Consider the following 27,155-nt stretch of genomic DNA (forward strand, 5'->3'; position numbering starts at 1 on the left):
GCAATATCAAATCTGATAAAACTAGTCAAACAAATGACAAGCCTTCAATGCAAGCTGCAATGTAAGAGTTGAGTTGAAATGATCCATACATCAAATAAAATGATCATTCATAAGAATCATGAAACCTAGGCTAAGTTCCATGGGCTCTTAAGGTCCCTCATCAAAACATAGAATAACCACTGCATTTGGATGATGGTATTTAAAGTTCCATGAAAACAAGGCTACACCTTCAGAAACGCACTACAAAAAAATAGATAGAGGGGCTTCAAAATGACTAGATGCAAACATTTGAGAGAAATTTCAAATGATACCTTGAAAGTCCTTTGTTGCGTGTCATTCTACTGCACTACTTGTGTTTTAGTAGTAACTTTGTAGTGCTTTAGTATAGTTTATCAGTAGTGTTCTTGTAGTGCATCTTTAACAATTAAGTCTAAAGTTTGTCCCTCATTCAAAGACATAACAAAACACCACAACTCTAAGTTATATACAAAAAACACTTCAAGAGCTCAATGAAGAAAAAAAAACTTGTCTATCCACTTGTCATGCTCTAATTGATTCTTAGTTGGAAAATCCTTCTCCATCATCAAGTAAGTTGGTTTTTTTTTTCTTTTCTTTTTTAACTATTGGGTTTGAAGTGGTTTTCTCTAAAGATCAAGTATCGTCATCTTCCAGGAGAATCTACTCACTAAATTCGTTATCTCTTATAAGAAGTAATGCTAGGAAGACAAAATTTATAGACTATAATTGCAAACTAAATGATGTGTCACTAATAAGAAATGAGCATGTTTATCAACGTTTAAGTAATAATTCAATCATCAACTTCCATGTCATTTAGTTTACAAAACTTAGTCTACAAATTTAGTCTTTCTAACATTACTCATCTTTAAGTTAGGAAATGAACGAATTAGTTTTAAAATGAAAGCGAAATATGGTACAACAGAGTTTACATAGTTTCTACTTCTTTATACGTACACCAGTTTCTACTTCTTTACACAGTCAAAATCAATAAAATTAACATAACGAACCGTCGATGAATGCCCCATCACTAAAACGCAGCATAACATATGTCATATCTACTGCTTTCCTAGTAAAACCGACATCTTTATGGCCACAAACTTACATGAATCAACTTCATGAAATCTAATTTCTGATGATCAATAGAATTCAATTGTTATGTATGTGATATCGGCAGGGTTGGATCAACCGGAGCTTGAATTTTTCGTTAAGATCGAACATAACTGATTTTTCTGATTTGCAGTGCCCTTTTATTAATGGCAGAACTGATTCTATTGTCTAAACCCCTTTGTCTAAAGTATTGTAATGAGCAGCCACGGGTACGACACTATCTTCAAGTGGTGATAATCTTTACCACCTTATTTAGCCATTTTGGAGAAAAAGTATTTGAAAATTAAAAAAAAAAAACAAATAAAGGATGAGGTGAAATTGGCCAGCTCAATAATTTTCTTCCCTTTTTTTGAAGCGCATTCCGGAAACTTACTAAAAATTTGGGTAAATTTATAGACAAGAAACAGTAATGCAACTTGGCACAAATAGCAGGATTTCAAAACCAAAAGCTGAATTACTCACTACAATCGAATGTCTTCAGGATTTTAGCAATTAATTATGTCACTAAATTAATTGAGCTATTTCCACGGAGGCTCTACGAATTATAAATTAATCGGACATTGTACAATTACAAAAGGAGCCACCATGCGCCTCAGATAGTGTTATTTGAGATAGAATCTATTATACTTTGATTGGTGAAGACAATGAAATAACGGAATATGTGAATTGAAAATGAATTGAACATATGGCTCATTATCTCTTAGTTCAAGAAGAGACCTGAAAACCTTAGTGACCCATGTACCACCTTACAACCGTAGAAAAGAAAAACAATCGTACGGGACAAAGACAATACACAATTCTAGATATTTCAGTAATCAAAACATAAGTTTCTGTGCAAGAGGTAACCTTTTATAGTCCTTTTGAATCATGTGCCCTGCTTCAGTTCCCTTACCAAACTGGATAAAAGTCTTATCCAAGGCAATCCCTCCTAATCCTGTGTTACAAACGGGTCCAAAATACTCCATCCAAGTTCTGCCCATCACCCAAACAAGCAGGCCCAGTTCTTGTGCGACATAGCAAACTTTTTACTTGGGACCTAAAATTGGGTTTCAGTCGATCAGTCAAATGGGGCAATTTTCCCTATCAAGTCGCTCCGTCTCCCAGTCCCTCTCTCTCATTTATTCGACTGGTTGAAGCTTTCAAGTATCAAGATTGGCAGAAGCATCCGCAGAAATCCAGATGGGAAGAAAATCCTGGTACTACTCTATCACTGCTTCTCTACAATTTTCCCGGAAAGTTTCTGCATTTGGGTTTACAGCAATGCATTCATCTCGTCCATTTCTCTTCTGTGTCCTTTTCTTTTTCGTCTCCAACCTCAGTTTCCCTTCGCTTTCTGTCCCGTTCTTGCCTACGACGAACAATAACCTCACCCTCTTAGGCGACGCTTCCATCACCAACAACGCCATTAGTCTCACTAAAGAACTCACCACATGCCCCTCCTCTTTCCCTTCTGCTTCTTCTGGCGTTGGAAGAGCATTTTACGCCTACCCAATTCGGTTTCTTGACTTGAAAACCAACGCCACTGCCTCTTTCTTGTGCCGATTCTCTTTCTCAATCACTCCAAGTTCCCAATTGTGTTCTTCTGGAGATGGCATTGCGTTTGTGATCACCCCCGATGTTGATTCTCTGGGATCATCCAGAGGTGGGGTATATGGGACTTCTGGAGCCATCCTCAGTGTCAAAAGAATAGTTCTTCGCCATGGAATTCGATCCTAGGTTTGATCCTATGGTTGGTGACACCAATGGTAACCACATTGGTATTTATGTGAACACGGTTGTGTCTGTTGACTGTGTTGATGTTGTGTCAAGAGGATTTGATTTGACAAGTGGGAGGGAGATTACTCCTTGGATTGAGTACAGAGATGTTGTCAAGCTGATTCGGGTTTGGGTTGGATACTCTTGAACTAGGCCTCCAACGTCTCTGCTTAATGCTCCGATTGACCTCTTCAACCAGTTCATGGGTGTCGGTTTCTCTGCCTCGAATGGGCAGGGCTCTTCAATTCATATTGTTGATAGGTGGAGATTCAAGACTTTCAGGTCTCTTCCACCTGGGATTCTTACAGATACCTTTGAGGAAGGGGACTGCTTCATGTGCTCGTCACCAGAAGATTCAAGTACCAAAAGCAGCCCTGAAAATCGCTGCCATGAAAGGAAAACAAAGACAGTGGAGATGGCTCTTGGGTTGGGAGGTTTAGCTACATATGTTGTCTCCATACTCACGTTTGTTTTTGTCATTTGTTTTGTGTGTGTGAAGAAGAGAAGGGTCACATCAGCTAAGGTTTGTAAAGGGTCTTTGCCCTCTGAGGGAGAAGTGGCAGTGAAAAGGTTTGAGAGGGCTGATGGGATCGGTAGTCTGCGTAATCCTTTCACCACGGAGTTTGCAACTATGGTGGGTTTTTATAGAAACAGAAAACTTCAACAGTAAGTTTTCTTGATTGTATTTTCTTGACTGAGAACTTTACACATTGTGTAGGAATATATATAGCCTTTGGCTATTTACATAGATACCCCTAACTACTTTATAACTATCTTAAATAATCACAACTAATACAATCAGTTAATTTACAGTAACAGAATTATTAACAGTAGCAGACTTAGATGACTTGTCATTCTCCCTAATACACCCCCTCAAGCGAGAAGGGGGATCAGAAATGAGGCCAATGGGAAGCTTGGAACACAGATAATTAAATCTGGTTTTAGACAGAGACTTGGTGTGAAGATCAGCTAATTGGTCTTCACTGCAGATGAACTTGACTTTGAGAAGTTGAGCCAAAACCAATTCTCTAATATAGTGATAATCGATCTCAACATGCTTTGTTCGAGCATGAAAGACAGGATTAGATGCTAAAGATATTGCTGATATGTTGTCACACCAAAGAGTAGGGAATGTAGAGAGAGGATAGTGCAGATCTTTGAGAATCTTGCAAACCCAAGTTATCTCAGCAGCTGTGTGAGCTAAAGAGCGATATTCAGCCTCTGTAGAGGACCTTGCAACAGTACTTTGCTTCTTGGCACTCCAGCTGATAAGATTGGAACCCAAAAATACACAATAACCAGTGGTTGATCTCCTGTCAATTGTGCAACCAGCCCAGTCGGCATCCGAGTAGGCAGAAAGATGGACAGGGCCTTTAGTGAACCACACACCATGTGAGATAGAGCCTTTGAGAAATCTGAGAACCCTTTTTGCTGCCTGGAGATGTTGTTCCCTGGGAGCATGCATGAATTGGCAGATTTGGTTCACAGCAAAAGCAAGGTCGGGTCTAGTCCAAGTAAGATATTGTAAACCATCAACAATGGAGCGATATTCAGTAGGATTGGACAGAAGAGGGCCACTGTGATCTAATTTCTTAGAGCCAAGGGGAGTGCAACAAGGTTTTGCACCCTCCATATTTGTTTTCTTGAGAAGATCCAATAAGTACTTTGTTTGATGGAGAAATATACCCTGGGAAGATCGATGTACTTCTAATCCCAAGAAATAATGAAGAGGACCAAGGTCTTTTACTGGAAATTGAGCCCCAAGTTGCTGAATGAAGTGTTGACAGAGGTGAGGATAGGGTCCGGTGACAAGAATGTCATCAACATAGACAAGGACAATGACTAACTGAGGACCATTGAGAACAAATAAAGAAGCATCTGAGGATGATTGGGTGAATCCAAGAGAGTGAAGAGCTTGGAACAGTTTATCAAACCAAGCTCGAGGAGCTTGTTTGAGACCATACAACGATTTCCTCAACTTACACACAGATGTAGGGTGTAAGGGATCAACAAAACCAGGGGGTTGTTGCATGTAGACATCCTCCTTTAAGTCTCCATGAAGAAAGGCATTACTAATGTCCAATTGATTGAGAAACCAATTATATTGCACAGCAAGGGTAAGAAGGATCCGAATTGTAACCGGTTTGGCAACTGGACTGAAGGTTTCTTGAAAGTCAATACCTTCTTGTTGATGAAAACCCTTGGCCACAAGCCGGGCTTTATATCTGTCAACAGTGCCATCGGGCTTCTTCTTAATCCGGAAAACCCACTTGTAGCCCACTAAGTTTTGAGAATGGTGAGAAGGAACAAGAGACCAAGTACCAGTGGTTAGCAAGGCATTAAATTCATCTTGCATAGCTTGCCTCCAATGAGCATGCTTAGAAGCTTGCAAGTATGTTGTAGGAACATAATCCATATCAACTGGAAGTGGGTGCTTAGTTGCTGCACAGGCTCTTGACGTGAGTATACCAGCCTTGGATCTAGTAATCATTGGATGAGAATTAACAGGGGCAGGAGGATGACTCTGTTGATTTTGGGAGAAAGATGAATGTGCTGAAGGAGGAACAAAACTGGAAGAAGAGCCAACTGAGACAGGTGCAGGGGAAGATGAAGATGAAGAAATAGGAACAGACACAGAAGCACATAATGGTGATGTAGATGGCTGACTGAAAACAGGAGGAATGTGTTTGTTAAAATGAAGATCCAGAGAGGATGAAATTGTGGGTGAGGAAGATGGAGGACTTGGAACAGGAAAAGAGTGTTGATTGTGGGACAACTGAAATGGATAAGTACTTTCATCGAATACAACATGACGAGAGATGTAGATGCGATTGGTGATAGGATCAAGGCACCTATAGCCTTTGTGTTGAAGACTATACCCCAAGAAAACACACTTTTTGCTCTTGGGATCCAATTTGCTATGAAAGTAAGGTTTGAGCCAAGGAAAGCATTGGCAACCAAATACTTTGAGCTTAGAGTAGTCTGGATGGTTGTGAAATAGCAACTGCCAAGGGGACTGTGAAATGCCAGAAATAGGAAGGCGATTAATAAGATAGATAGCAGTGGAGAATGCTTCTACCCAGAAAATATGGGGGACATGAGATGCAAGAAGCAAAGTGCGAGCTGTTTCAACAAGGTGCCTGTGCTTTCTTTCTGCACAACCATTTTGCTCAGGGGTGTGGGGACAACTGAACTGATGAAGAATGCCATGTTTGCTGAGATATGATGCAAAAGAGTGACTAGTAAATTCACCCCCTGAATCTAAACGCAGAACCTTTATTTTATTTCCAAGTGAATTTTCTACATATGATTTGAAGACAACAAATGTAGAAAATACATCTGACTTAGATTTCAAAGGAAAGAACCAACTATATTTGCTATAGTCATCAACAATGAGCAAATAATATTGAAAACCACTACTTGATGTGATTGAGGCAGGTCCCCACAGATCACAGTGCAGTAGTTGAAGGCTATGAGTTGTTGATGAAGTAGCACCTTTAAATGGAAGCTTATGATTCTTGGCAAGAGCACAATCCGAACAGAAAAAGTCCACAGTAGACTTGCCTTGTAAAGCAAGATTATTGGATGAAAGGAGCCTTCTGAAAATGGAGGAGGAAGGGTGACCCAAACGCTTGTGCCAAATTGTAACTGGAGCTTTAATACTAAGTAAAGCTGTAGGTGAAAGAGGATGAAGATTGCTGGAACTTTGAAGAGGATAGAAGCCATCTCTAACCGGTCCCCGTAAAAGCATCTTCCCCGAAATACGATCCTTGACATAGGATCCATAAGGGTCAAGTGTCAATGAACAATTATTATCATTAACAAACTGATAAGCAGATAAGAGATTATGGGTTATGTGGGGAACATGTAAAACATTTCACAATTGAAAAGAGTTATGAGAGGTGTGCAGAGTAGATGAACCAACATTGAGGATGGATAAACCTTTACCATCTCCAATATACACTTTATCCTCGCCAGTGTAGGGAGTAGGAGAGGTGAGGTTAGCAACATCATTAGTGATATGAGAGGTTGCCCCTGAATCAATTAACCAAGGCTGAGATGGTTTAGCAGAATGTTGTGCACACATGGCAGCAAGCTTAGCTGGAGGAATACGACCACAGATGTCAGGATTCATACGATCAAAGCAGTCAATAGCCTCATGACTGGTAGAACCACAGATTTGACAAAGCACTTTGAAGTGAGAAGAGCCTTGATTGCTGCGAAAGCCTTGATAACCTCGATTGCCACGGTTATTAGGAAAGTTACCACGATTACCTCGATGACCTCGATTGGAAAAGAATTGTCCCTTAGTGTTCCTGCCACGATTAGAGTTGAACCGAGATGCAGAGTGAAGAGGGAGATTCTGAGCAGCAAAAGCAGATGGAGTAGGAAGGAGAGGAGGCTGAGACTGCACCAAGAAAGCCTGAAAAGATTCAGGGACAGGAGATGAACTGACAGTTTTGCGTCTGGCCATAGACAATTCCTTTGTGAGAAGGAGGCCATGAAGTTCATCAAGAGAGGTAGAGGACAATCGGAGCATGATACAGTCGATGAAAGACTCAAATTCATCAGGCAAGCCATGTAGTGTGGCGGCGATAAGATCTCGATCAGAGACAGAAGCACCAGCAGCTTGCAGAGAATCTGAAATTTCCTTGAGTTCTTGAAGATAGTCAGAGATAGAACGCGATCCTTTCTGAACAGATTGAAGGCGCGATCGCAGCTGATGGATATGAGCCTCTGAAATTCCACCAAAGCGCTATTCAAGCTTTACCCAAAGTTCTCGAGAGGATGAAACCCCAACCGTGAACGGGATGATTTCCTCAGAAAGTGTGGAATTCAACCAGATCAAAAGATTTTGATCTTTCTCATACCAGTCCTCAAAAGCAGGATTGATGCTACGATCAGGCAGAAATGGCGATGGACAGACGTCAGTACCATCGATTACTCCAAGAAGCTTGTATCGCCGGAAAATCGGGCCAAACAGGGCGCGCCATGGTAGGTAATTGGATCTTTTGAGCTTGATCGGCACCATGTTGCCGATGTTATGAATTGTGAGAGAAGTGTAGGAAGTCAGAGGACTCGGATTTCCAGAGGAATTAGGGTTTCCAGAGAAATTAGGGTTTGGGCTCGAGGGGGAGATGAACGGAGAAGATGAACCAGTCGATTGAGCCGCCATTACTGACAGAAATCAAGAAATACTACAAGATCGGAAGGGAAGAAAGGACGATCAGAGAAGAAAAATCAATCAAGAGTCGATCAATGCAGCAAGCGAAGAGAAGATCAGAGAAGAAAAATCGATCAAGAGTCGATCGATGCAGCAAGCGAAGAGAAAGATCGAAGCTGTGAAGCGGAATGGCGTGATACCATATAGAAACAGAAAACTTCAACAGTAAGTTTTCTTGATTGTATTTTCTTGACTGAGAACTTTACACATTGTGTAGGAATATATATAGCCTTTGGCTATTTACATAGATACCCCTAACTACTTTATAACTATCTTAACTAATCACAACTAATACAATCAGTTAATTTACAGTAACAGAATTATTAACAGTAGCAGACTTAGATGACTTGTCATTCTCCCTAATAGTTTGCGGCAGAAGAATTTGATTCAGCTTCATGGGTGGTGTTGTGAGGGTAATGCGTTAGTCCTGGTGTACGAATACATTGCCCAACGGAAGTCTCAACAAAGTTCTCCACAAAAGCTTCAATTCAGCAGTTGTCCTATCCTGGAAGCAAAGACTTGATATAGTTCTCGCAGTCGCTTCTGCTCTTGCATATCTTCACGAGGAGTGTGAGAGGCAAATAATTCAGAGATGTTAAAACTTGCAACATAATGCTCAATGCAGATTTTAACTCCAAACTAGGGGATTTTGGTCTAGCAGAAGTGTATTGATCACAGTTCCATCATTGCAAGAGAAGCAACTATACCAGCTGGAACAATGGGATATCTTGCTCCAGAAGACGTTTATTCAGGTGTTCCAACAGTTAAAACTGATGTTTACAACTTTGGTGTGGTGGTGTTAGAGGTGGCAACGGGAAGAAAGCCGGTGGAGGATGATGGAACAGTGGTTGCTGATTGGGTTTGGAGCATGTGGGAAAATGGAAAACTGATTGAAGTTGCTGATCTGAGGTATATGGGGAAGTTTGATATGGAAGAAATGGAGAGGATGCTAATGACTGTACTTGCTTTTGTGCACCCAAACCATGTGAAGAGGGCAACGGTGAAGGAAGCTGCAAGGATTCTTAAAGGCAAAACCCCTCTTCCTCTGCTGCCACTAAGAAAACCAAGGGTAAGCCTTCGCCCCGTTTTTCCTGATGACTGAAGAAATCACATTTTGCTGTGGTGTTTGGCCAAGTCTCGAACTTGATGATGTACAATATACTGATTTACGGGTTTGTCTGGTTTTTGCGGAAGGACCCTTTGGAAACTGAACAGAAAAAGTAATGCTGTTTCTGGACCGCACCACCAGTTACCATTAGTTACAAAAACAAACTGAAACAAGTCAATTCTTCCTTTCTATAAAAATTTGAAATTTAAGTCCCTGATGTTAACATTAAAGGTGTTTTCAGAAAATGAACCTCAAGATTAGCAATGACATCTAGCAAGATAAATCACAAGGAAGAAACATAGAGGCCAACTCCACGGCGCTAGGATAGTACTCCTCGTACTTCAAGTCCAGCTCCTCCAATTCCTCCCAAGCTTATGATGGGGACTGGTTTTACAGTGAACTGAAATGAAATTAAAAAATGAAAAACTCTTTGTTAGTGTTAGATTTCTGGATTATAATATTTTAGATTTTGTAAGGAAGAAGAATTTGGAATTGGATTTTTGGGTTTTGGATTTTCTGGCAAGAGCAGAATTGCAGAGAGAATTTCAGATGAAATGACACTTTTTTCATTCACACAATGAGGGTGGCCTGTCACCAGTCAACAAGATATAATCCTAACTATCCAAATAAGTCATCCTATGAGATGCTTACACATGGTATGAGCCATGGCTCCTTCAAATAAGACAACTATAAAACTAATGGTACACATGGACAATGATCCGATGGTCCACATTACAAGCTCAATATCAAATTCTATATCAATCTTCTTAAGGAATTATTGTTGACACTCTAAAAATCTCATTTTACATTCTAAACTTTCTATAATTAAAAAAAATACACTTGTGAAGAGTATAAAATGAGATATTTGAAATGCTAATAACAGTTCTCTCTTCTTAATGCAATCAGCAAAAGTGTTTATTCATCAACATTCTTATCCACTCGCCTTTCAATAAATATGGTCATCTTGATATATATAGCTTGTGAGATTTGAGTCAATTGACCAAAATATTTTTAAAAACAATTAAGTTGATGAGATAAACCGACGGTGACTTACCTACATTTATTATAAGATGGTGACAAACAATGCCTTTTGCGGATTTGTTTTGTGTCGTTGAAGCTCACACTTCCAAATCCACTTGGAGCTGCCTTGTCACAATATTCACGTGTTCGTTTCAGGATTTTGTGTTTGGTTGAGTTCTTCCAAATCTTGCTTGTATAGCAAACGAGCCCCACACTTCTTCACACGAATCCAGTATACTTTTTCTCCTTCCCTACTATCACCATCAAAGTAGGTTTCGAATAAAAACTCATCTTGACAACAATCTCGACGAAGCAAATAGAATACCCAAAGGTGTTCTGACTCTAGAGACCTTATTTTTTTGGTCCAAATCCTAGGGCTATCCATATAAGAAAAACACCGAATTTCGAAATAATCATAGAGATGAAGACCAGCTAGAATGACCCAGTTTGGCGTAAGATCTTGAAAAAGAACACAAAAGGCAATCCCCAGCCAGTTGGTACATGATGGTGGAGGAAGCTCCACATTTACTGAATGTCCCACACTCTGAATACTGAACCACTTTGGAATTTCACTTCCAGGGCATAACATACCTCTCATAAAATTTGAGATTCCCTGTAGTAGAAGAAATATCAATTATTTAGAGAGAGAGAGAGAGAGGGAGAGATAGAAGATCAATTATTTAGAGAGGAGGGGGGGAGAGTACCTCTTGATCAGTGGCAAATTTTAGAATCCTTGAGAGTATTGTATTAATCCAGCCTTCATTTGGAACCAATGCAATGCAATTCAGGCAAGTGAAATTAAAATCATACAAATTGGCGAATCTGCTATTCAACTTGGATGGATCTGACAAACTTCGCAAGGAAGTACAATTGTCTACATCTACATGTAATTTGCTATTAGATGGAAGAGGTGGCAATTTTTGAAGGCTTTTGCACCTCTCCAGATCAAGATACGAAAGCTTAGAAAGGCGTCTAATGCTTTCAGGTAGACTGACGAAATTATTTCCACTAAGATCCAATCTTTCGAGAAAGGACAAGCAGCCAATATCATCGGGGATATCTCCTTCACGGAGTTTACAATCTTTTAGAGATAACTCTGTTAACTCTGTCAAAGAGCATAAACTATTTAGAGAAGACAACACCAAATCCAAACAAGGAGGATCAGGACGACTCTTTCCAAGTCCTAGTAAGCGGAGAAGGCCCCACCCCTCCCTTGCTTTAGCATCCGATCCGTTACATAAGTGATCCATGTCTCTTGGGAGTTTGTCAATTTTTGAGCATCCTTGCATTCGGAGTCTTCTAAGAGACTTCAAATTACAAATAGTCGTCGGAAGGTTCAAGAGATATGAGCAACCAACTAGACACAACTCCTGAAGGCCAACCAAATGCCCAATTGAAGGTATTTTCTCTATCGGAGTCACACTTAAGTCAATCGAGGACACATTCTTCATCTGCTCCCCAAATTCTGGAATCTTTTTCACATCTGAGTTGCTAAGACTTAAAAATTCAAGAGAATCCATTTTAAGCTCACTTGGGAGGCTCTCAAGTTTTGAGCAGCATTCAAAATTCAAAAGTTCAAGTTTTTTAAGATGTGCAATAGACGGGTGTATCTCAACTAAATTGAAACAACCTCGAAGATTCAACTTCACAAGATTTGGAACACCACTGAAATCCGGGGTACTCTTCAATTTACCTGAGTTGCTAAGATCGATCCATCTCAAGTTGGGCAAGTCCTGTACAACATCGATAAGATTCAGATCATATAAATAAATAAATAAATGATTATTTTGTATATTAAATAGCATTTATTCAAGGATGAATAATAATTAAGTACTCACTAGTGAGTACTCTATATGCTCATTTTTGTTTTGGTTCGTGTTCTTTATTTTTAAAGCCCAAGAAAAATTAAATAGCATGTCCATTATTTTTTAAAATAATAAAATATACTTGTCCAAAAAGTGAGTACTAATTAGTCACTACCCAAGTGGTATCCTTTTATTCAACACTACTCTCATCACTTTTTTTTTTTTTAATGGTAAAAATACTACTCTTACCACTTTTCCCTCCCATAACCGAACAAGACTGCTTCCATTCATGTGAAGTTCAGTAAGGTGGCGCATGTGAAAGTTGGTTGGAAGAAAATTAGAAGGATATTGAAACCACCATATATATCTCAATGAACACGGAAGAAATTTAGGGCCTGAAGAAAAGATCGAATTCAAATTATCGACTATCAAAATCCTCAGTCTATCCATCTTAGAGAAGGCTTCCCAATTCCACTCGACCACTTCATATCTAGGCAAGGTTAATGATATGACTTCAATTGCACTCAAATCCTGACAATTAAGGAAAAATGACAAATTAATTTCACATTCAAGTATAATAGTGTCAAAAGTTCTTTCAAACTTGGTATTTAACTTCTTACCATATTGGTCCTGAATACATGAGAAATGTCATCATAGAGCCACAACCTACTGCGTAGACCAGGCTCTTTAGACTTGTGGCCAATAATTGTCCATGCCATTTCTTCTATCAAATCATGCATCCGTATGCATTTTTGGTGATCTTGATAGAGGAGAAATCTCTCAATTAGTACATCTATCACAATATGGCTAGAGATTCCAAAAGAATTAGAACGATCTAGACTTTCAATTACTTGCTTCCTGTAATACCCTTTGTAGAAACATGCAACATCGAGAAAAATGCTCTTCTCCCACTCTTCTAGTCCATCATAACTTATTTTAAGTTTATCAAAAATAGCTGGATTAGGAATTTTTGATAGATTATCCCGTACACTATGCCAAGCATCTAGCCCTCTCTTAAACAAAGCCGACCCCAAAGTTTTAAGAGCTAATGGAAGGCCTCCAGCATGATTAATGAAATACTTAGACAGTTCCAAAAAAACTTCCTCGGGTTGGTCTTTTTTAAAGGCATGCAGGCTAAAGAGCTTAAGTGCTTCAGAATCATTCAACCCCTCCACCTTATATGATGTTGCAATATCATGTTGGACTAGCAGACGCTGATTCCTAGTTGTAACGATAATTCTACTCCCCATGCCAAACCAACCTTGATTTCCAGCCAACACTTGGAGTTGCTTTAATTCATCCACGTCATCAAGTACAAGAAGAACCTTTTTATTGTGTAAGAACTTCTCAGTGAGAACACTTGCGCGCTCTTCATTCCAAATTTCTTCGGTCCTTTCCTTCAAGAGCGGGGAAAGAAGTCTTTTTGCAAGATCAACTATACCATTTTTTGCACAAGCCTCTCTAACATTGGCAAGAAAAAAATGAACTTCAAAATGATGGCAGATTTTATCATAAACTAGCTTAGCAAGGGTTGTCTTGCCTATGCCACCCATCCCCGTTATCCCAATAAAGCGAACATCATTGGCATCATGAGCTAATAGCAAACTTAGTTGCTCGAGTGAATAATCAGTTCCAACTAACTTCCGTGAGGAATCTGATGGCATGAATGTAGCTTGCACTTTCCGCCAGACACTATTGACGATTTTTTCGATAAGCTCTCTTTCAGATCTACAAGGAAGAAAAGTAAAATAAGCAATCAATGGAAGATAAACAAAACATTCGTACTTTTCATCTCCCTGCTGGGAGTGGAGCTTTTGCATTTGTGGCTCCTCTGTTTTACTCCTTGTTGTTAATGAAGTCCAACTTTACCAAAAAAAAAATAATAATAATAATAATATGGGAAATTAATTGTCCGTGCATGCTTACTTAAAATTCTTCAAATGCCACCCAGAAAATTTGGATATATTTTTCAAATCAGCTCTCCACTGGGTCACCTTCTTTTTGTCTTCAGTAGTGATGAACTTTTCTTCATGATCCGCGAAGGCTTTGGCAAAACATCCCCGTTGGTTTCCAACGTCAGATGGATCTATCTCATAAAAGACCGGCAGAACTGAGTTCCTGCCTTCCATGCATTGAAGAATAGTTGTGAGTTCGTCTAAGCACCATTTGGAAGAAGCATAGTTTGGTGAGAGAACAACAATTGCTATATGCGATTCTTTGATCGCACATGGGAGCTCAAGAGGAATATTTGTTCCTTCTTCAAGCTCTCGATCGTCAAAGAAAGTTGTAAATCCATGGCACTTGCACAATTCATGGTATAGATGGGATACAAAACCCTTGCGGGTGTCTACACCCCTGAAACTCAAAAACACATCATACTTCCATCGAGGAGCTGATTCACTTGAATAAAAAGATGCAGGGGCTCTTTGGGTGTTCAAAGTCAATGCCATCGGAAAACACAGTTGCTGTAAATCGGGTACTGCAAACAATAACTGAATGAACAAGCATAATGATAGAAGATCAATGTTTTAAAATTTAAAAAAAAAATGAAGTGATATTAAACAATTAGCAATACTCGCTCTAAAAAATCCATACTCTCGAGAACTCTAAAAATTAAGTGATATTACTGTAAATCCCATACTCTCGAGTACTCTAAAAATTCCAAACAATTGGTAATGGTCCCCAAAAAAAAAACGGAGAAGCTATAGTTAGAAACTATTGAACAATTAGCAATACTCACTCACTCTCTCTTTTGTATAAAGTGAAATTAAGAGAGGAACTGGTTTTGATTAATTTCACTTTCAAGTTTTGATCACACTAACCAACGGTTAAACTATCTTTGTTTGATCGCTTTGGTCAAGGAAAAGTACTAAAAAAAGAGCAAAACCATTTAATCAATCTAAACTACAAGTTCATTGCATCATATTGGTTTCATTTGACTGATTTGAATGTTCATCGCATAAGTAAAAAGATAAACTTCAATTAAATGGGAAAAATAATCACTAATTTAGTGAGAAAATGGGTTCGGCAAACAAATGAACAAGTGAAACAAAAATGAGCAGTTAAAAAGAAAATAGAAAGTTTAAATCTTGTTTTCGTAATTGAAATTGTATATTAAGCAAAAGAGATTAAGGACTCAGAGAATTACCAGAAAAACAAAATACAGGATCAACACAAGCTTGCGCAGGCAGAGAGAAGTGACAAATGGCAAGGAAAGAAGCAGAAAAATCGCACTGAAAATTCTCGCAACAAAGTTGTAGGAATAGAGGAAATTCACAGAGGTAGGAAAGGAAATAAATGGGAGGGAGATGGACAATTGAGTGCTTATACTGGTAGTGGAGGTGGTGAGGACCACACGGTTCAGTGTAGGTCAGATGATGACTTATTTCTTTGATTAGTATGACTGTTTACCTAAAGAGGAGTAAAAGAACCAAAATTTTAAGGTGATTTATGGTAAATTATTTAACGGTTAAAATATTTTGAGTATCTCATACTCTCGAGTACTGTTAAAATTCCAAACAATTACTAATGGTCCAAAAAAAAAAAACAGAGAAGCTAAGAAATGGTTAAACGATCTCTGTTTGATCACTTCAACCGATGCTTACTGTTAGATTTAGTGGCTCATTCCGATTGTGCTGTTTATTTTGGCTCAAGCCTATTGATTGGCTGTTTTAATAGCTCCATGTGAAAGCCACGTGACGACTAAGTTAAAGGCAGAAAGCAGCCAATATTAGAAGGCATTGGATGCTTTTCTTTTGGTTGCATCACCAAAAAGAAAAAGAAAGGCAACCTATGCCTTTCGGTTCCTAAAAAACAGAGAGAGGCAGGAAAAAAAAAAAAAAAAAAGGAGCTTTTCTTTTGGTTCCCATTAGCAAAAGAGAAAATGAAAGGTTTTGGGCAATTATACATTCAAGATATTGGTGCTACATTTTATGGTTTTTGGGAGATGTATTTTCATCTTGTCCATTTATTCTTTATTTGAGAGAACTACTAGGTGTATTTGGGATTTGAGGTTTGAGACTTAAAACTCTATTTGTAATTTCTATTGATTATTACTGAAATTTTCTGGCCGTTTCTGCACTGGAGGTAGGCTTATGCCAAATTAGTATAAATCTTTGTGTTACTTTGAATTGTTTGTTTTGTCATTTTTTTTTGTATTAATTTATTGATTTCATATTTGACGCACAACACTTACTACTAAAAAAATGAGCTAAACCATTTAATCAAATTAAACTACGAGTCCAGTGCATGAAACTGCTCATATTGGTTTCATTAGACTGATTTGAATGTTTCATCACATAAGGATTAAACTTGGATTAAAAGGAAGAACAAAAACTAATTTAGTGAGAACATCAGCAAACAAACATTGACATCCAGTATCAAGCCAAAGATAAGTTGGAAGGGCCTAGCAAGCAGCTCCATCAGCCAACATTTCTAATCAACACCGTCACACAAGCCATCAAGTAACAAAACAAATTAAACTCTCAAGTCTCAACAGAAAACGTTATATGTGGGAAAGAAAGAATGAATTACATGAAATGAAAACGTTAAGGCAACGGTGTAATCAACATATTACGTATTGTCACGCCACAAAGTTAAAATATCTCTCAAACCAGCAACATGGAAATCGCAGGAGCTGTCCACTTTCCAATACTCGTTGAAGAGAAAAAGCTGAAAGGAACACGTTAACACATGGACTCCTAAGGAAGACTGACTGTGATTTCCAATACTCATTCCAAAGTGAAAGGACAAGTATTTTCCACACAAAAATTTTCATAAGGATTTGACGTAACTGAGGAATGCCGACTGTCGACTACCTGATCGGTACACAAAATGGTACACCACGCGTCACTATATAAATGGTAGAATATATATGCTAAAAAGTTAATAACTTAAAAAATAAAATTTTCCACTTCTATAAAAACAAATGTTGTACCGCTTATGTTATTGTCACAATGACAAATTTCTCGTTCACGAGGTTTACAATCTTCACGAAGCAGATAAATTACTCAAAGGTGTTCTGACACAAGAGACTATTTCGGTTTTTAATTTTCAAAGAAAACTTGTTTGACAACTCCTAATTTTTAGTTTTTAAAGAAATGAAAACTAAAAACTGGTTTCTTGAGCTTTCAAAATTTATATTTTCGGTTTTTAATTTTAGTTTCTAATCAACACCATGACACAAGCCATCAAGTAACAAAACCAATAAAAAGTCAACTGAAAACGTTATATGTCAAAAAGAACAATGAATTACATGAAATGAGAATGCCAAAGTAGCCGTGGTCAACCTATTGCGTGTTGTCACGCCACAAAATTAAAATATACAATGTGAGGTGGCAACAAATTTGAGCCCAACCGCTGTAATGTTTCCGTGCAATGTAAATCCCCCTCAAAGAAGCAAAGGAAATCCTCATGCAAGAGCTCTCTAGTTTCCAATACTCGTTCAAGAGGAAAAGCTGAAAGGACAAGTATTTTCCACAAAACAAGTGGAAGACCGACAATGGGAAATTTCCAAGAAACAAAGATTTTTGAGCAAGTTCCCAACTTTCTTCTAATAAAAGATATTCATGTCTCTTTGTTTGTTCAGTGATGCCAAAGCCACCTAGTTATCTTATTTCTTCACTTACTTTCAAATACTCGTTCCAAAGTATTTTCCACAAAAAAAAAAAAAAAAGTGGAAGACTGACAATGAGAAAGTTACCTTGCTGGGACACGTTATCTTTCTTTGCCTTTTCTTTAAGAGGAAACTATTTATGGCACCCACCATGAAACTTCTATATAGGTTTTTTCACACATCTTTTTGTTAGGTCCGCACTTCTCCAAAGCTTTGGGCCACACATCTGTTCTATTAATCAGACCTGGAAAAAGCAGCAACGGTAGCAATTCTGCCTCCTCACGTACTTTAGGACAGGCTAAGCTAGAAAGATGGGTTACAAGTCCACTTACAATGTTGAGCCTTTGTTGAATATGTTGCGACTTCCCTGTCATTTAGACAACCCATCTCACAGTTACACCATGCGCTAAATATATCACCCCCAGCAATTAGCAATATCAAATCTGATAAAACCAGTCAACCAACTGAGAAGTCTTTAATGCAAGCTGCAATGTAAGAGTTGAGTTGAAATGGTCCATACATCAAAGAAAAGGAGTATTCATAAGAATCATGAAACCTAGGCTAAGTTCCATGGACTCTTAAGGTCTCTCATCCAAACATAGTATAAACACTGGATTTGGATGATGGTATTTAGAGTTCCATGAAACCTAGGCTACACCTTTCAGAAACGCACTACAAAAAATAAAATAAAGTTAGATAAAAAGGCTTCAAAATGACTAGATGCAAAAACATTTGAGAGAACTTTCAAATGACACCTTAAAATTTCTTTGTTTGTTGCGTGTCTTTCTACTGCATTGTAGTGTTTTAGTAGTAACTTTGTAGTGATTTAGTAGTTCATCAGTAGTGTTCTTGTAGTGCATTTTTAACAATTACGTCTAAAGTTTGTCCCTCATTCAAACATAGAACAAAACACCCGACAACTCTAAGTTTTATACAAAAACACTTCAAGAGCTCAATTGAAGGGAAAAAAAAACCTCGTCTATCTACTTGTCATGCTCTAATTGATTCTTAGTTGTGAAATACTTTCTCCATCATCAAGTCAGTTGGGTCATTTTTTTTTTCTTTTTTAACTATTGGATTTGAAGTGTTTTTCTTTAAAGATCAAGTACCATCATCTTCCAGGAGAATAAGTTTCGGAAAAGAACGAATTACTTTCAAAATGAGTGCAAAAGTATGGTACAGCACATGCGCACTGCAGATATGACATAGACTTATACACTAGTATCTACTTCTTTACACAATTAAAATCAACAAAATTTACATAATGAATCCATTATGAATGCCTTCGTCACTAAAACACAGCATAACATATGTCAAATCTACTGCTTTCCCGATAAAACCGACATCTTTATGGCCACAACACTTAAAGGAGGAGACCAGTCAACAAAGTTCAAAAGATAAAAGAGGACATCACCAAATTAAGCACGGCAAAATATGGACACTAATGGTAAAAAACGGTGATTCTCAGACACCTGCAAATATAATGCATGTTATGCAATTTAACTGGGGAATGTACTACTATTAAGAATAGCCAAAAGTGATACATTAGGACCACTAAAGTATAGGCAGGTATATTGTAATCCGATTAACCATCATTCTCCGAAATCTTCACTCTTCATGCATACCAGTGCTTATAGAGACATTACATGATATAAAAGTCTAAAACTCATGATTTTCTTCTATATATTATTATTACCGAAGCTATAAAAATTTCAGTAGTGCAACAACAAGATTAAAAAAATGTATGAATCACTAAACACGAGAAACCCTGATGATACATCGTTCATTATATTAGAGAAATCCGATAAACCATCAATCTTTGAAATCTTCACTCTTCATGCATACCAGTGCTCATGGAGACATTATATGATTTCTTCCATATATTACTGAAGCTTTAAATAAATTCAGTAGTGCAACAACATGATTAGAAAATCGTATGAATCACTAAACTTGACATCTTTCATCATATTATATAATCCTCTCACAAAAGGATGAAAACAGGAAAAGTGAGAAAAGGAGAAGCTATCTTAATTTATTATTTATACTTAAAAGAACTTAGGTTAGCAGATTTTGATACTGGATGGCTTCGACAGCAAAAAAGAGTTAAAATATCTATATTTAAAATACAAGCATTATTTCCAATTGATTAACCCTCTCAGGCGAGATCCGCACGAATATAATGGACAGAGAAAACAAAAATCCAATTTATAAAGTGCTCTAAAGCTGCTTAATAAATGCACGAACAGAGACAATCCAATAGCATCATAATTTCTTTTGTCTTTTGATGACTTATAGCATCACCATATATGTAGGGAACAAAAAGACATAAATGAAAGTTACAAGTTTACTAAGTAAGAAAAACACATATTGGTTCACAGTTGCCTACTGAGTACTATGGTTCTTTGCTTTTTACAACATTGGGCTTGACTGGTTTCTACATTGTACTTCTTTTACTTTTTAAGTCTTTGTTTCTCATTAAAAAAACAGAGAGAGAATGAGAGAGAGTAAAAGTATTCTGATTCTGGTTGATAAACATGGTAGGAGTAGGCATATGAAATATAAAATATGGATTAACAAACAGTAATGAAAATAATAGCTTACAATGGAAAGCAAGGCTCACAGTACAGTGATCTCTAAACACTCGAAACACTGGAGGTATTACAAGGGAGTTTTGAGTATGGTGGTTTGCATAGAAATACCCTAACCCTGTGTTTGGGTGAGGACTTTCAAAGTATGGAGCTACTCAACACTGCAAATCTACTTCTAAAGCACTAGAAATGCACTACAAAAGACTAAACAAGGGATTTTCAAAATGACATTTGGAAGATTTGAAAATTCTATCAAACTTATTGCATCTAGTCATTTTCAAGTCCATTGTTGTAAAGAACTCCTAACAAATTTAGCTTAAGTTTCTTGGACTTTTAAGGTCCCTCATCCAAAATAGGGTAAACACTGCATTTGGATGATGGAAACACATTGCAAAAAAATAGATAGAGGGTCTTCAAATTGACTAGATGCAAACATTTGAAAGAACTTTCTAATGAAACCTTGAAATTCCTGTGTTGCATGTCTTTCTACTGCATTTTAAGTGTTTTAGTAGTAACTATGTAGTGCTTTAGTAGTTCATCAGTAGTGTTTTTGTAGTGCATGTTTAACAATTAAGTCTAAAGTTTTTCCCTCATTCAATCATAGAACAAAATGCCCCAACAACACTAAGTTTTATGCAAAAACACTTCAAGAGCTCAACTGAAGGAAAAAAAAAAACCTCGTCTATTAACTTGTCATGCTCTAATTGATTCTTAGTTGTGAAATCCTTTCTCAATCATCAAGTCAGTTGGGTTTTTCTTTATCTTTTTTAACTACTGGGCTTGAATTGTTTTTCTCTAAGGATCAAGTAACCTTCATCTTCTAGGAGAATATACTCACTAAATTCGTTATCTCTTATAACTTTTGGATAAGAATGAATTAGTTTCAGAATGAAAGCAAAATATGGTACAACACAGTTTCTACTTTACAGACTTACCAGTTTCTAATTCTTTACACAATCAAAATCAATAAAATTAACATAATGAACCATCGTTGAATGCCGTCATCACTAAAAGGCAGCATAACATATGTCAAATATACTGCTTTCCCAGTAAAACCGACATCTTTGCTAAAAGGAGGAGACCAATCAACAAAGATCAAAAGCTAAAAGGTTTTCTCTTTGCCAATGGCACAAACCCAGACCACCCACCGCTTCACTCTCAAAAACTTTACTTCAAAAAACTTCATTTTGCCCTAAAATTCGATAATTCTACTCCCTCACACACCCCACCAGACAGCTCCTACTAATAATAATTAGCAGATCCAAACTTTCAAAAAGCAAAGTTCAAAAAATCAAACAAAAACTACAAAATTCAATTGAAAAATTGCAAGAAAAATGAACTTGGAATTGGGCAAAGGAACATACCATAGTTCGCCAGTAGCTCAGGAGTCCGACATGCAAGTCGAAGCGCCTCAATTTTCAAGAAATTGACTGCAATGCAAGGGTTTTTAGGGAAATTCAGAGCGAGAATGTGAGGGAATTAGGGTCGGAAGGGGCCATCTTTCTCTCAAGACACGTGCTTACACTAAAAGTGAGCCCATTGAGTTCCTAATTATTGTTTGTCATTTGCTCTTCTCGAAACCTGCATTCGCAAGAAGCAATGGGGAGCTTTCAATGGAACTTATAGGTCGTACCCAGTACACAAGCTTCCGCTTTACGCAGGATGGGAGAGGTGAATGTCGGCTAGCCTTACCCCCATTTATGGAGAGGCTGCTCCAAGTCTCGAACCCGAGACCTACCGCTCATGGGTGAAGGCACTTTCGATGGAACTTATGAAAGGCCTAAATTACCCCCAATATAATTTCCAAATTACAACACTTATCCTAGCTTGACTCTCTTCGGCGTCTCGGAGCAAACTAGATTTTGCCGCCTTAGCGCTCTGCTTCCAAAGGCCGCCAACAATCCTTCGCAGCTACTCCCATCAGGTTTGCCCACTCTTTTTATGAAGGGAGACAAGGAGCTCGTGGGGACTCTGAGGGATTCACTGAATAGTATGATTCACTCTCTCAGTTATTGTTGCATAATGTAGCCTGAAACAGTACTTGGGGTTTTTTTTCACTCGGTTTCTCAACAAGTGTGAATCTTTATCTTTGTGAATGCTTCAACTTTTAGATTTATTAATGGGAAACTTGTTCAAAGAACAAGACAGTTGGAAGTTAATCAAACAGAATTGTCTTTGTTTGTATTTCAGTTAGAAAATTGATCGGGGAAAACAGTTTGTTGGAGAAGCCGAATCGAGCTCTTACATGTAATAGTCAGTACAATTCATCCAACCTCAGTAATAGTCAGTACAAGCCATCCTCGGTGTCAAAAGAATCGTTCATCGCTGTGAAATTCGATACCAGGTTTGATCCTATGGTTGCTGACATCAATGGTTACCACATTAGTATTGATGTGAACACGGTTGTGTATGTTGCCTGTGTTGATGTTGTTTTAAGAGGAATTGATTTGAAAAGTGGGAGGGAGGTTACTGCTTGATTGACTGCAGAGATGCTGTCAAGATGGTTTGGGTTTTGGTCGGATACTCGTCAACTAGGCCTCCAACGCCTCTTCTTGTTGCTCAGATTGACCTCTCCAACCAGTTCAAGGAGTTCATGCGTGTCGGTTTCTCTGCCTCGAATGGGCAGGGCTCTTCAATTCACATTGTTGACAGGTGGAGATTCAAGACTTTCGGATCTCTTCCAACCGAGATTACTACGGATGAGTTTGAAGAAGTGGACTGCTTCACGTGCTCTTCACCAGAAGATTCAAGTACCAAAAGCAGCCTAGAAAATCGTTCTCATGGAAGAAAAACAAAGGTACTGGAGATGGCTCTTGGTTTGGGAGGTTGAGCAGCATTTGTCCTCTCCATATTCGCATTCCGTTTTGTCATTTGTTTTGTATGTGTGAAGAAGAGAAAGGTCACTGCCAAAAGGAGCAGAGAGGGCAAGACTTGTTGAGTTGAGGCGAATAAAGTTCAGAAAAGTTTGTCACTAAGATCAGCTACAATGGGGTTTAACCGAAACAGGGTTGTTGGGGAAGGGGCATCCGCTAAGGTTTATAAAGAGTCTCTGCCCTCTGGTGGATAAGTGGCAGTGAAAAGGTTTGAGAGGCCTGATGGAATTGGTAGTCTGCGTCATCCTTTTACCATGGAGTTTGCAACTATGGTGGGTTGTTTGTGGTACAAGAATCTGGTTCAGCTTCATGGGTGGTGCTGTGAGGGTAATGAGTTAGTCCTGGTGTACGAGTATACCCAATGGAAGCCTCAGCTAAGTTCTTCACAAAAGCTTGAGTTCAGCAATTGTTCTATCCTAGAAGCAAAGACTTAATATAGTTCTCGGAGTCGCATCTGCTCTTGCATATCTTCACGAGGAGTGTGAGAGGCAAATAATTCATAGAGATGTTAAAACTTGCAACATAATGCTCGATGCAGATTTTAATGCCAAACTTGGGGATTTTGGTGTAGCAGAAGTGTATGAGCATAGTTCCATCAGTGCAAGAGAAACAACTATACCGGCCGGAACAATGGGATATCTTGCTCCGGGATACGTTTATTGAGGTGTTCCAACTGTTAAAACTGATGTTTACAGCTTTGGTGTGGTGGTGTTAGAGATGGCGAGGGCGAGAAAGCCGGTGGAGGATGATGGAACAGTGGTGGTTGATTGGGTTTGGATCATGTGGGAAAAAGGGAAACTGATCGAAGCTGCTGATCCGAGGTTGTTGGGGAAATTTGATACGGTAGAGATGGAGAGGATGCTGATGACTGGACTTGCTAGTGTGCACCCGAACCTTATGAAGAGGCCAATGGTGAAGGAAGCTGCAAGGATTCTTATAGGCGAAACGACGCTTCCTCTGCTGCCTTCAAGAAAACCAAAGGTGAGCCTTCGGTCTGTTTTCCTGATGAGTTTGAAGAAATCTCGTTTGCTGTGGTGTTCGGCCAAGTCTTGAACTTGATGATGTACAATATTTGACTCTGAAGAGCCACTTTCGCGAGGATTAGTTGCTCATAATAGATCAAGTAACCTCACAATTAGTAGGATTTCAGTGCAGTTTGTAGAAGAGAAACTAGGAGCTTCTTGTTGACTGGGGACTTAATAATTCAAATGATGTTCGAAAGATTGAATTAAGTTTCGTGTTTCATCCAAATATTCCTTTCGAATTTTGTTATTTGTACAACAACAGATGACTGCAGATCAAGACAACAGTGTTTTTCCATTTGTTACAAAAACAGACTGAAACGCGTCAATTCTTTTTCTATAAAAGTTTGAATTCAACTGCCCCGTGTTTACAAAAACAGACTGGTACGGTTCATTCTCGTACCAGGAAGAAACATTGAGGCCAGTGCGCTCGGATAGTATTTGTCCTGCTTCAACTCCAGCCAGCTTTGCCAATTCTTCCCAAGTTTATGATGCAACTGACTTTACAGGGGACTGAAATGAAATTAAGAAATGAAAAACTACTGCCATGAGAAATTAAGCAGATTTTTCTTCGTTCCTTATAACTAGGGGTGGGCACTTGGAACCGAAAACCGAAACCGAAACACGAATCGAATCAAACCGCACCAAACGGTTTGGTTTTGCGGTTTTGAAACGGTTTCGGTTTCAAAACCGAACCGCGGCACACAAAACGGTTTGGTTTCGATTTTGAGTTTTCAAAACCGCACCGAAACCGAAACCGCACCATATAATAAATAAATGTTATATAACTTATATTTTAAACTTTTCAACTAGGTTATAACTTATAGGTTTGTATTATGGCAAACTTAACCTTTCAATTGGGTTGTAAAGTATTGTGAATGGTGATCAAGCTCAATTTTAGTAGATGTGATGCATAAGGATTTAAAGTTTAAAACCTTTGATGCATTGGATGTTGTCTCAATTTTAGTAGTTGTCATTTGTTGCAGTTTTGGTACAAGTTAGGTACAAGTTAGCTGCACTTTTGGTGCAGATTTTTGTTTCGGTTTCGGTTGTGGTTTCACTCGAAACCGTACCAAACCGCACCGCGCCCACCCCTACTTATAACTCGTGAGATTGAATCCATTGACTAAGATGGCGAAGCAGAAAATATCTTTAAAGACTATAAAGCTGATGGGATAAATCAATGGGGACTGGCCTACATTTACTATAAGATGATGACTAGTAACAATATCTTTTGTGGATTTGTTTTGTGTCGTTGAAGTTAGCACTTCCAGGTCCACTTGAAGCTTCCTCGTCACTATATCTATATTCATGTGTTCGTTTTAGGATTTTCAATGTTTGCTTTAGTTCTTCCAAATCTTGCTCGTACACCAAACGAGCCCCACACTTCTTCACACTATTGAAGTCTGCGTATTGTTTTGCCACTTCAATACTACTAAAGTAAGTTTTGAACAAAAATTGTTCCTGATGACAACATTCACGAGGCCAATAAAATACCCAAAGATGTTCTGATAGAAGTGACCCTATTTCAAAACCCAAAAGGTGCACGATGGTGGGGGAAGACCGAATACGGACATAACCAGTATGAGAAAGGGCAGGTGAATTGGCCAAGTTTTGGTTAGGACCTTGAAAAACAAGACAAAAGGCAATCCCCAGCCAGTCGGTACATGATGGTGGTGGAAGCTTCACATTTACTAAATTTCCCACACTGATTACTGAACCACTTTGGAATTTCACTTCCAGGCAATACAACCTTTGGGACCTCTTCGCCGAAATCTGGATGCGGTACCTGTAAGAAAAGAACTATTTTAGAGAGAGAGAGAGAGAGAGAGAGAGAGAGAGAGAGAGTACCGCACGATAACAGGCAAATATTGGAATCCTTGAGAGTATTGTATTAATCCAGCCTTCATCTTGAACCAATGCAATGCAATTCTTGCAAGTGAAGTCACAGTCATACAAATTGGTGAATCTGCTGCTTAACTTGGATGGATCTGTCAACCTTTTTAAGGAAGTACTGTTTTTTACATTTACACATAATTCGTTGCTAGATGGAAGAGGTGGCAATTCTTGAAGGCTCTTGCACCCCTCCATATCAAGATACTTGAGCTTAGAAAGGCGTCTAATGCTTTCAGGTAAACTGACGAAATTATTTCCTCTAAGTTCCAATCTTTCCAAAAAGGGCAAACAGCCAATATCATCGGGGATATCCCCCTCCCGGAGATTACAATTGTCCAGCTCTAAGTATGTCAAAGAGAATAAACGATTTAGAGAAGACAACACCAAACCCCAACAAGGAGGATCAGGACGACTCTTTCCAAGTCCTAATAAGCGGAGAAGGCCCCACCCCTCCCTTGCTTTAGCATCTAGTTCACATTCAAAATATAGTTCTTTACGATTTTTCATACCCACAAGCGGCTCTGTCATTGTCTCTCCACATTCAAGCCTCTCTAAGTGATCCATGTCTCCTGGGAGTTTGTCAAGTTTTGAGCATCCCTTCACATTGATCCATCGAAGAGACTTCAAATTACAAATAGCCCTTGGAAGGTTCAAGAGATTTTTGCAATTACGTAGATACAAATACTTAAGGCCAACCAGATGTCCAATTGATGAAGGTATTTTCTTGATCGCAGTCCCTTCTAAGTGAATCTCGAACACATTCTTCATCTGCACCCCAAATTCTGGAATCCTTTTCAGATTTGAGCAACCACCAAGACTGAAAAATTCAAGAGAATCCATTTCAACCTCACTTGGGAGGCTCTTAATGCTTTCACAGACACTAAGATTCAAACGTTTAAGTCTTTTGAGGAATGCAACAGATTGGTGAATCTCAACTAAATTCTTACATACCGAAAGATCCAACGTCTCAAGATTTGGAAAACCATTGAAATCTGGGGTATCAATCAATTTATTGGAGTAGGCAAGACCGAGATATTTCAACTTGGGCAAGTCCTGTTCAACACCGTAAGGTTCATATCATATATTTGGCTTCTGCAACCTTAAAATTTATTCAAAACAATAAAT

General features: G+C 38.5%; 2 protein-coding genes, 1 long non-coding RNA gene and 2 pseudogenes across 3 annotated transcripts in view; 3 read left to right on the forward strand and 2 right to left on the reverse strand.

Annotated features, from left to right (window-relative positions):
* LOC126587863 (TMV resistance protein N-like) overlaps nt 1-27,155 on the reverse strand; it is a 93,361-nt pseudogene that overhangs the window by 5,186 nt on the left and 61,020 nt on the right.
* Nucleotides 2,263-3,753, forward strand: LOC126587872 (L-type lectin-domain containing receptor kinase S.6-like; annotated as a pseudogene).
* Nucleotides 8,760-9,427, forward strand: LOC126587899 (L-type lectin-domain containing receptor kinase S.6-like). Its single transcript, XM_050253015.1, has one exon. The coding sequence runs from the start codon at nt 8,823-8,825 to the stop codon at nt 9,204-9,206; it is 384 nt and encodes a 127-aa protein (XP_050108972.1). The 5' UTR covers nt 8,760-8,822; the 3' UTR covers nt 9,207-9,427.
* LOC126587870 (disease resistance protein Roq1-like) lies at nt 12,136-21,810 on the reverse strand. The gene is made up of 5 exons (XM_050252957.1): nt 21,604-21,810; nt 17,739-18,018; nt 13,964-14,529; nt 12,658-13,765; nt 12,136-12,568 (listed from the first exon to the last, which is right to left on the reverse strand). Exons 2-5 carry the CDS (start codon nt 17,802-17,804, stop codon nt 12,209-12,211), a joined length of 2,100 nt encoding a protein of 699 aa, XP_050108914.1. The 5' UTR covers nt 17,805-18,018; nt 21,604-21,810; the 3' UTR covers nt 12,136-12,208.
* The window catches only part of LOC126587904 (uncharacterized), a 30,083-nt gene continuing 29,089 nt past the window's right edge, over nt 26,162-27,155 (forward strand). The window contains exon 1 of the long non-coding RNA XR_007611244.1: nt 26,162-26,266. This is a non-coding gene — a long non-coding RNA (uncharacterized LOC126587904). The remainder of the gene's footprint in view (nt 26,267-27,155) is intronic.

The sequence above is a fragment of the Malus sylvestris genome, chromosome 10, assembly GCF_916048215.2.
Source record: "Malus sylvestris chromosome 10, drMalSylv7.2, whole genome shotgun sequence".
NCBI lineage: Eukaryota > Viridiplantae > Streptophyta > Magnoliopsida > Rosales > Rosaceae > Malus > Malus sylvestris.

Coding starts and splice junctions, on each gene's coding strand:
- LOC126587870 (XM_050252957.1), bottom strand. CDS start 17,804: ATGGTGGGTGCCATAAATAGTTTCCTCTTAAAGAAAAGGCAAAGAAAG. Junction 14,530..17,738: donor AGATAACGTGTCCCAGCAAG/GTAACTTTCTCA, acceptor TTGTTCATTCAG/TTATTGTTTGCAGTACCCGA. Junction 13,766..13,963: donor TGGCATTTGAAGAATTTTAA/GTAAGCATGCAC, acceptor TCTTCCTTGTAG/ATCTGAAAGAGAGCTTATCG.
- LOC126587899 (XM_050253015.1), top strand. CDS start 8,823: ATGGGATATCTTGCTCCAGAAGACGTTTATTCAGGTGTTCCAACAGTT.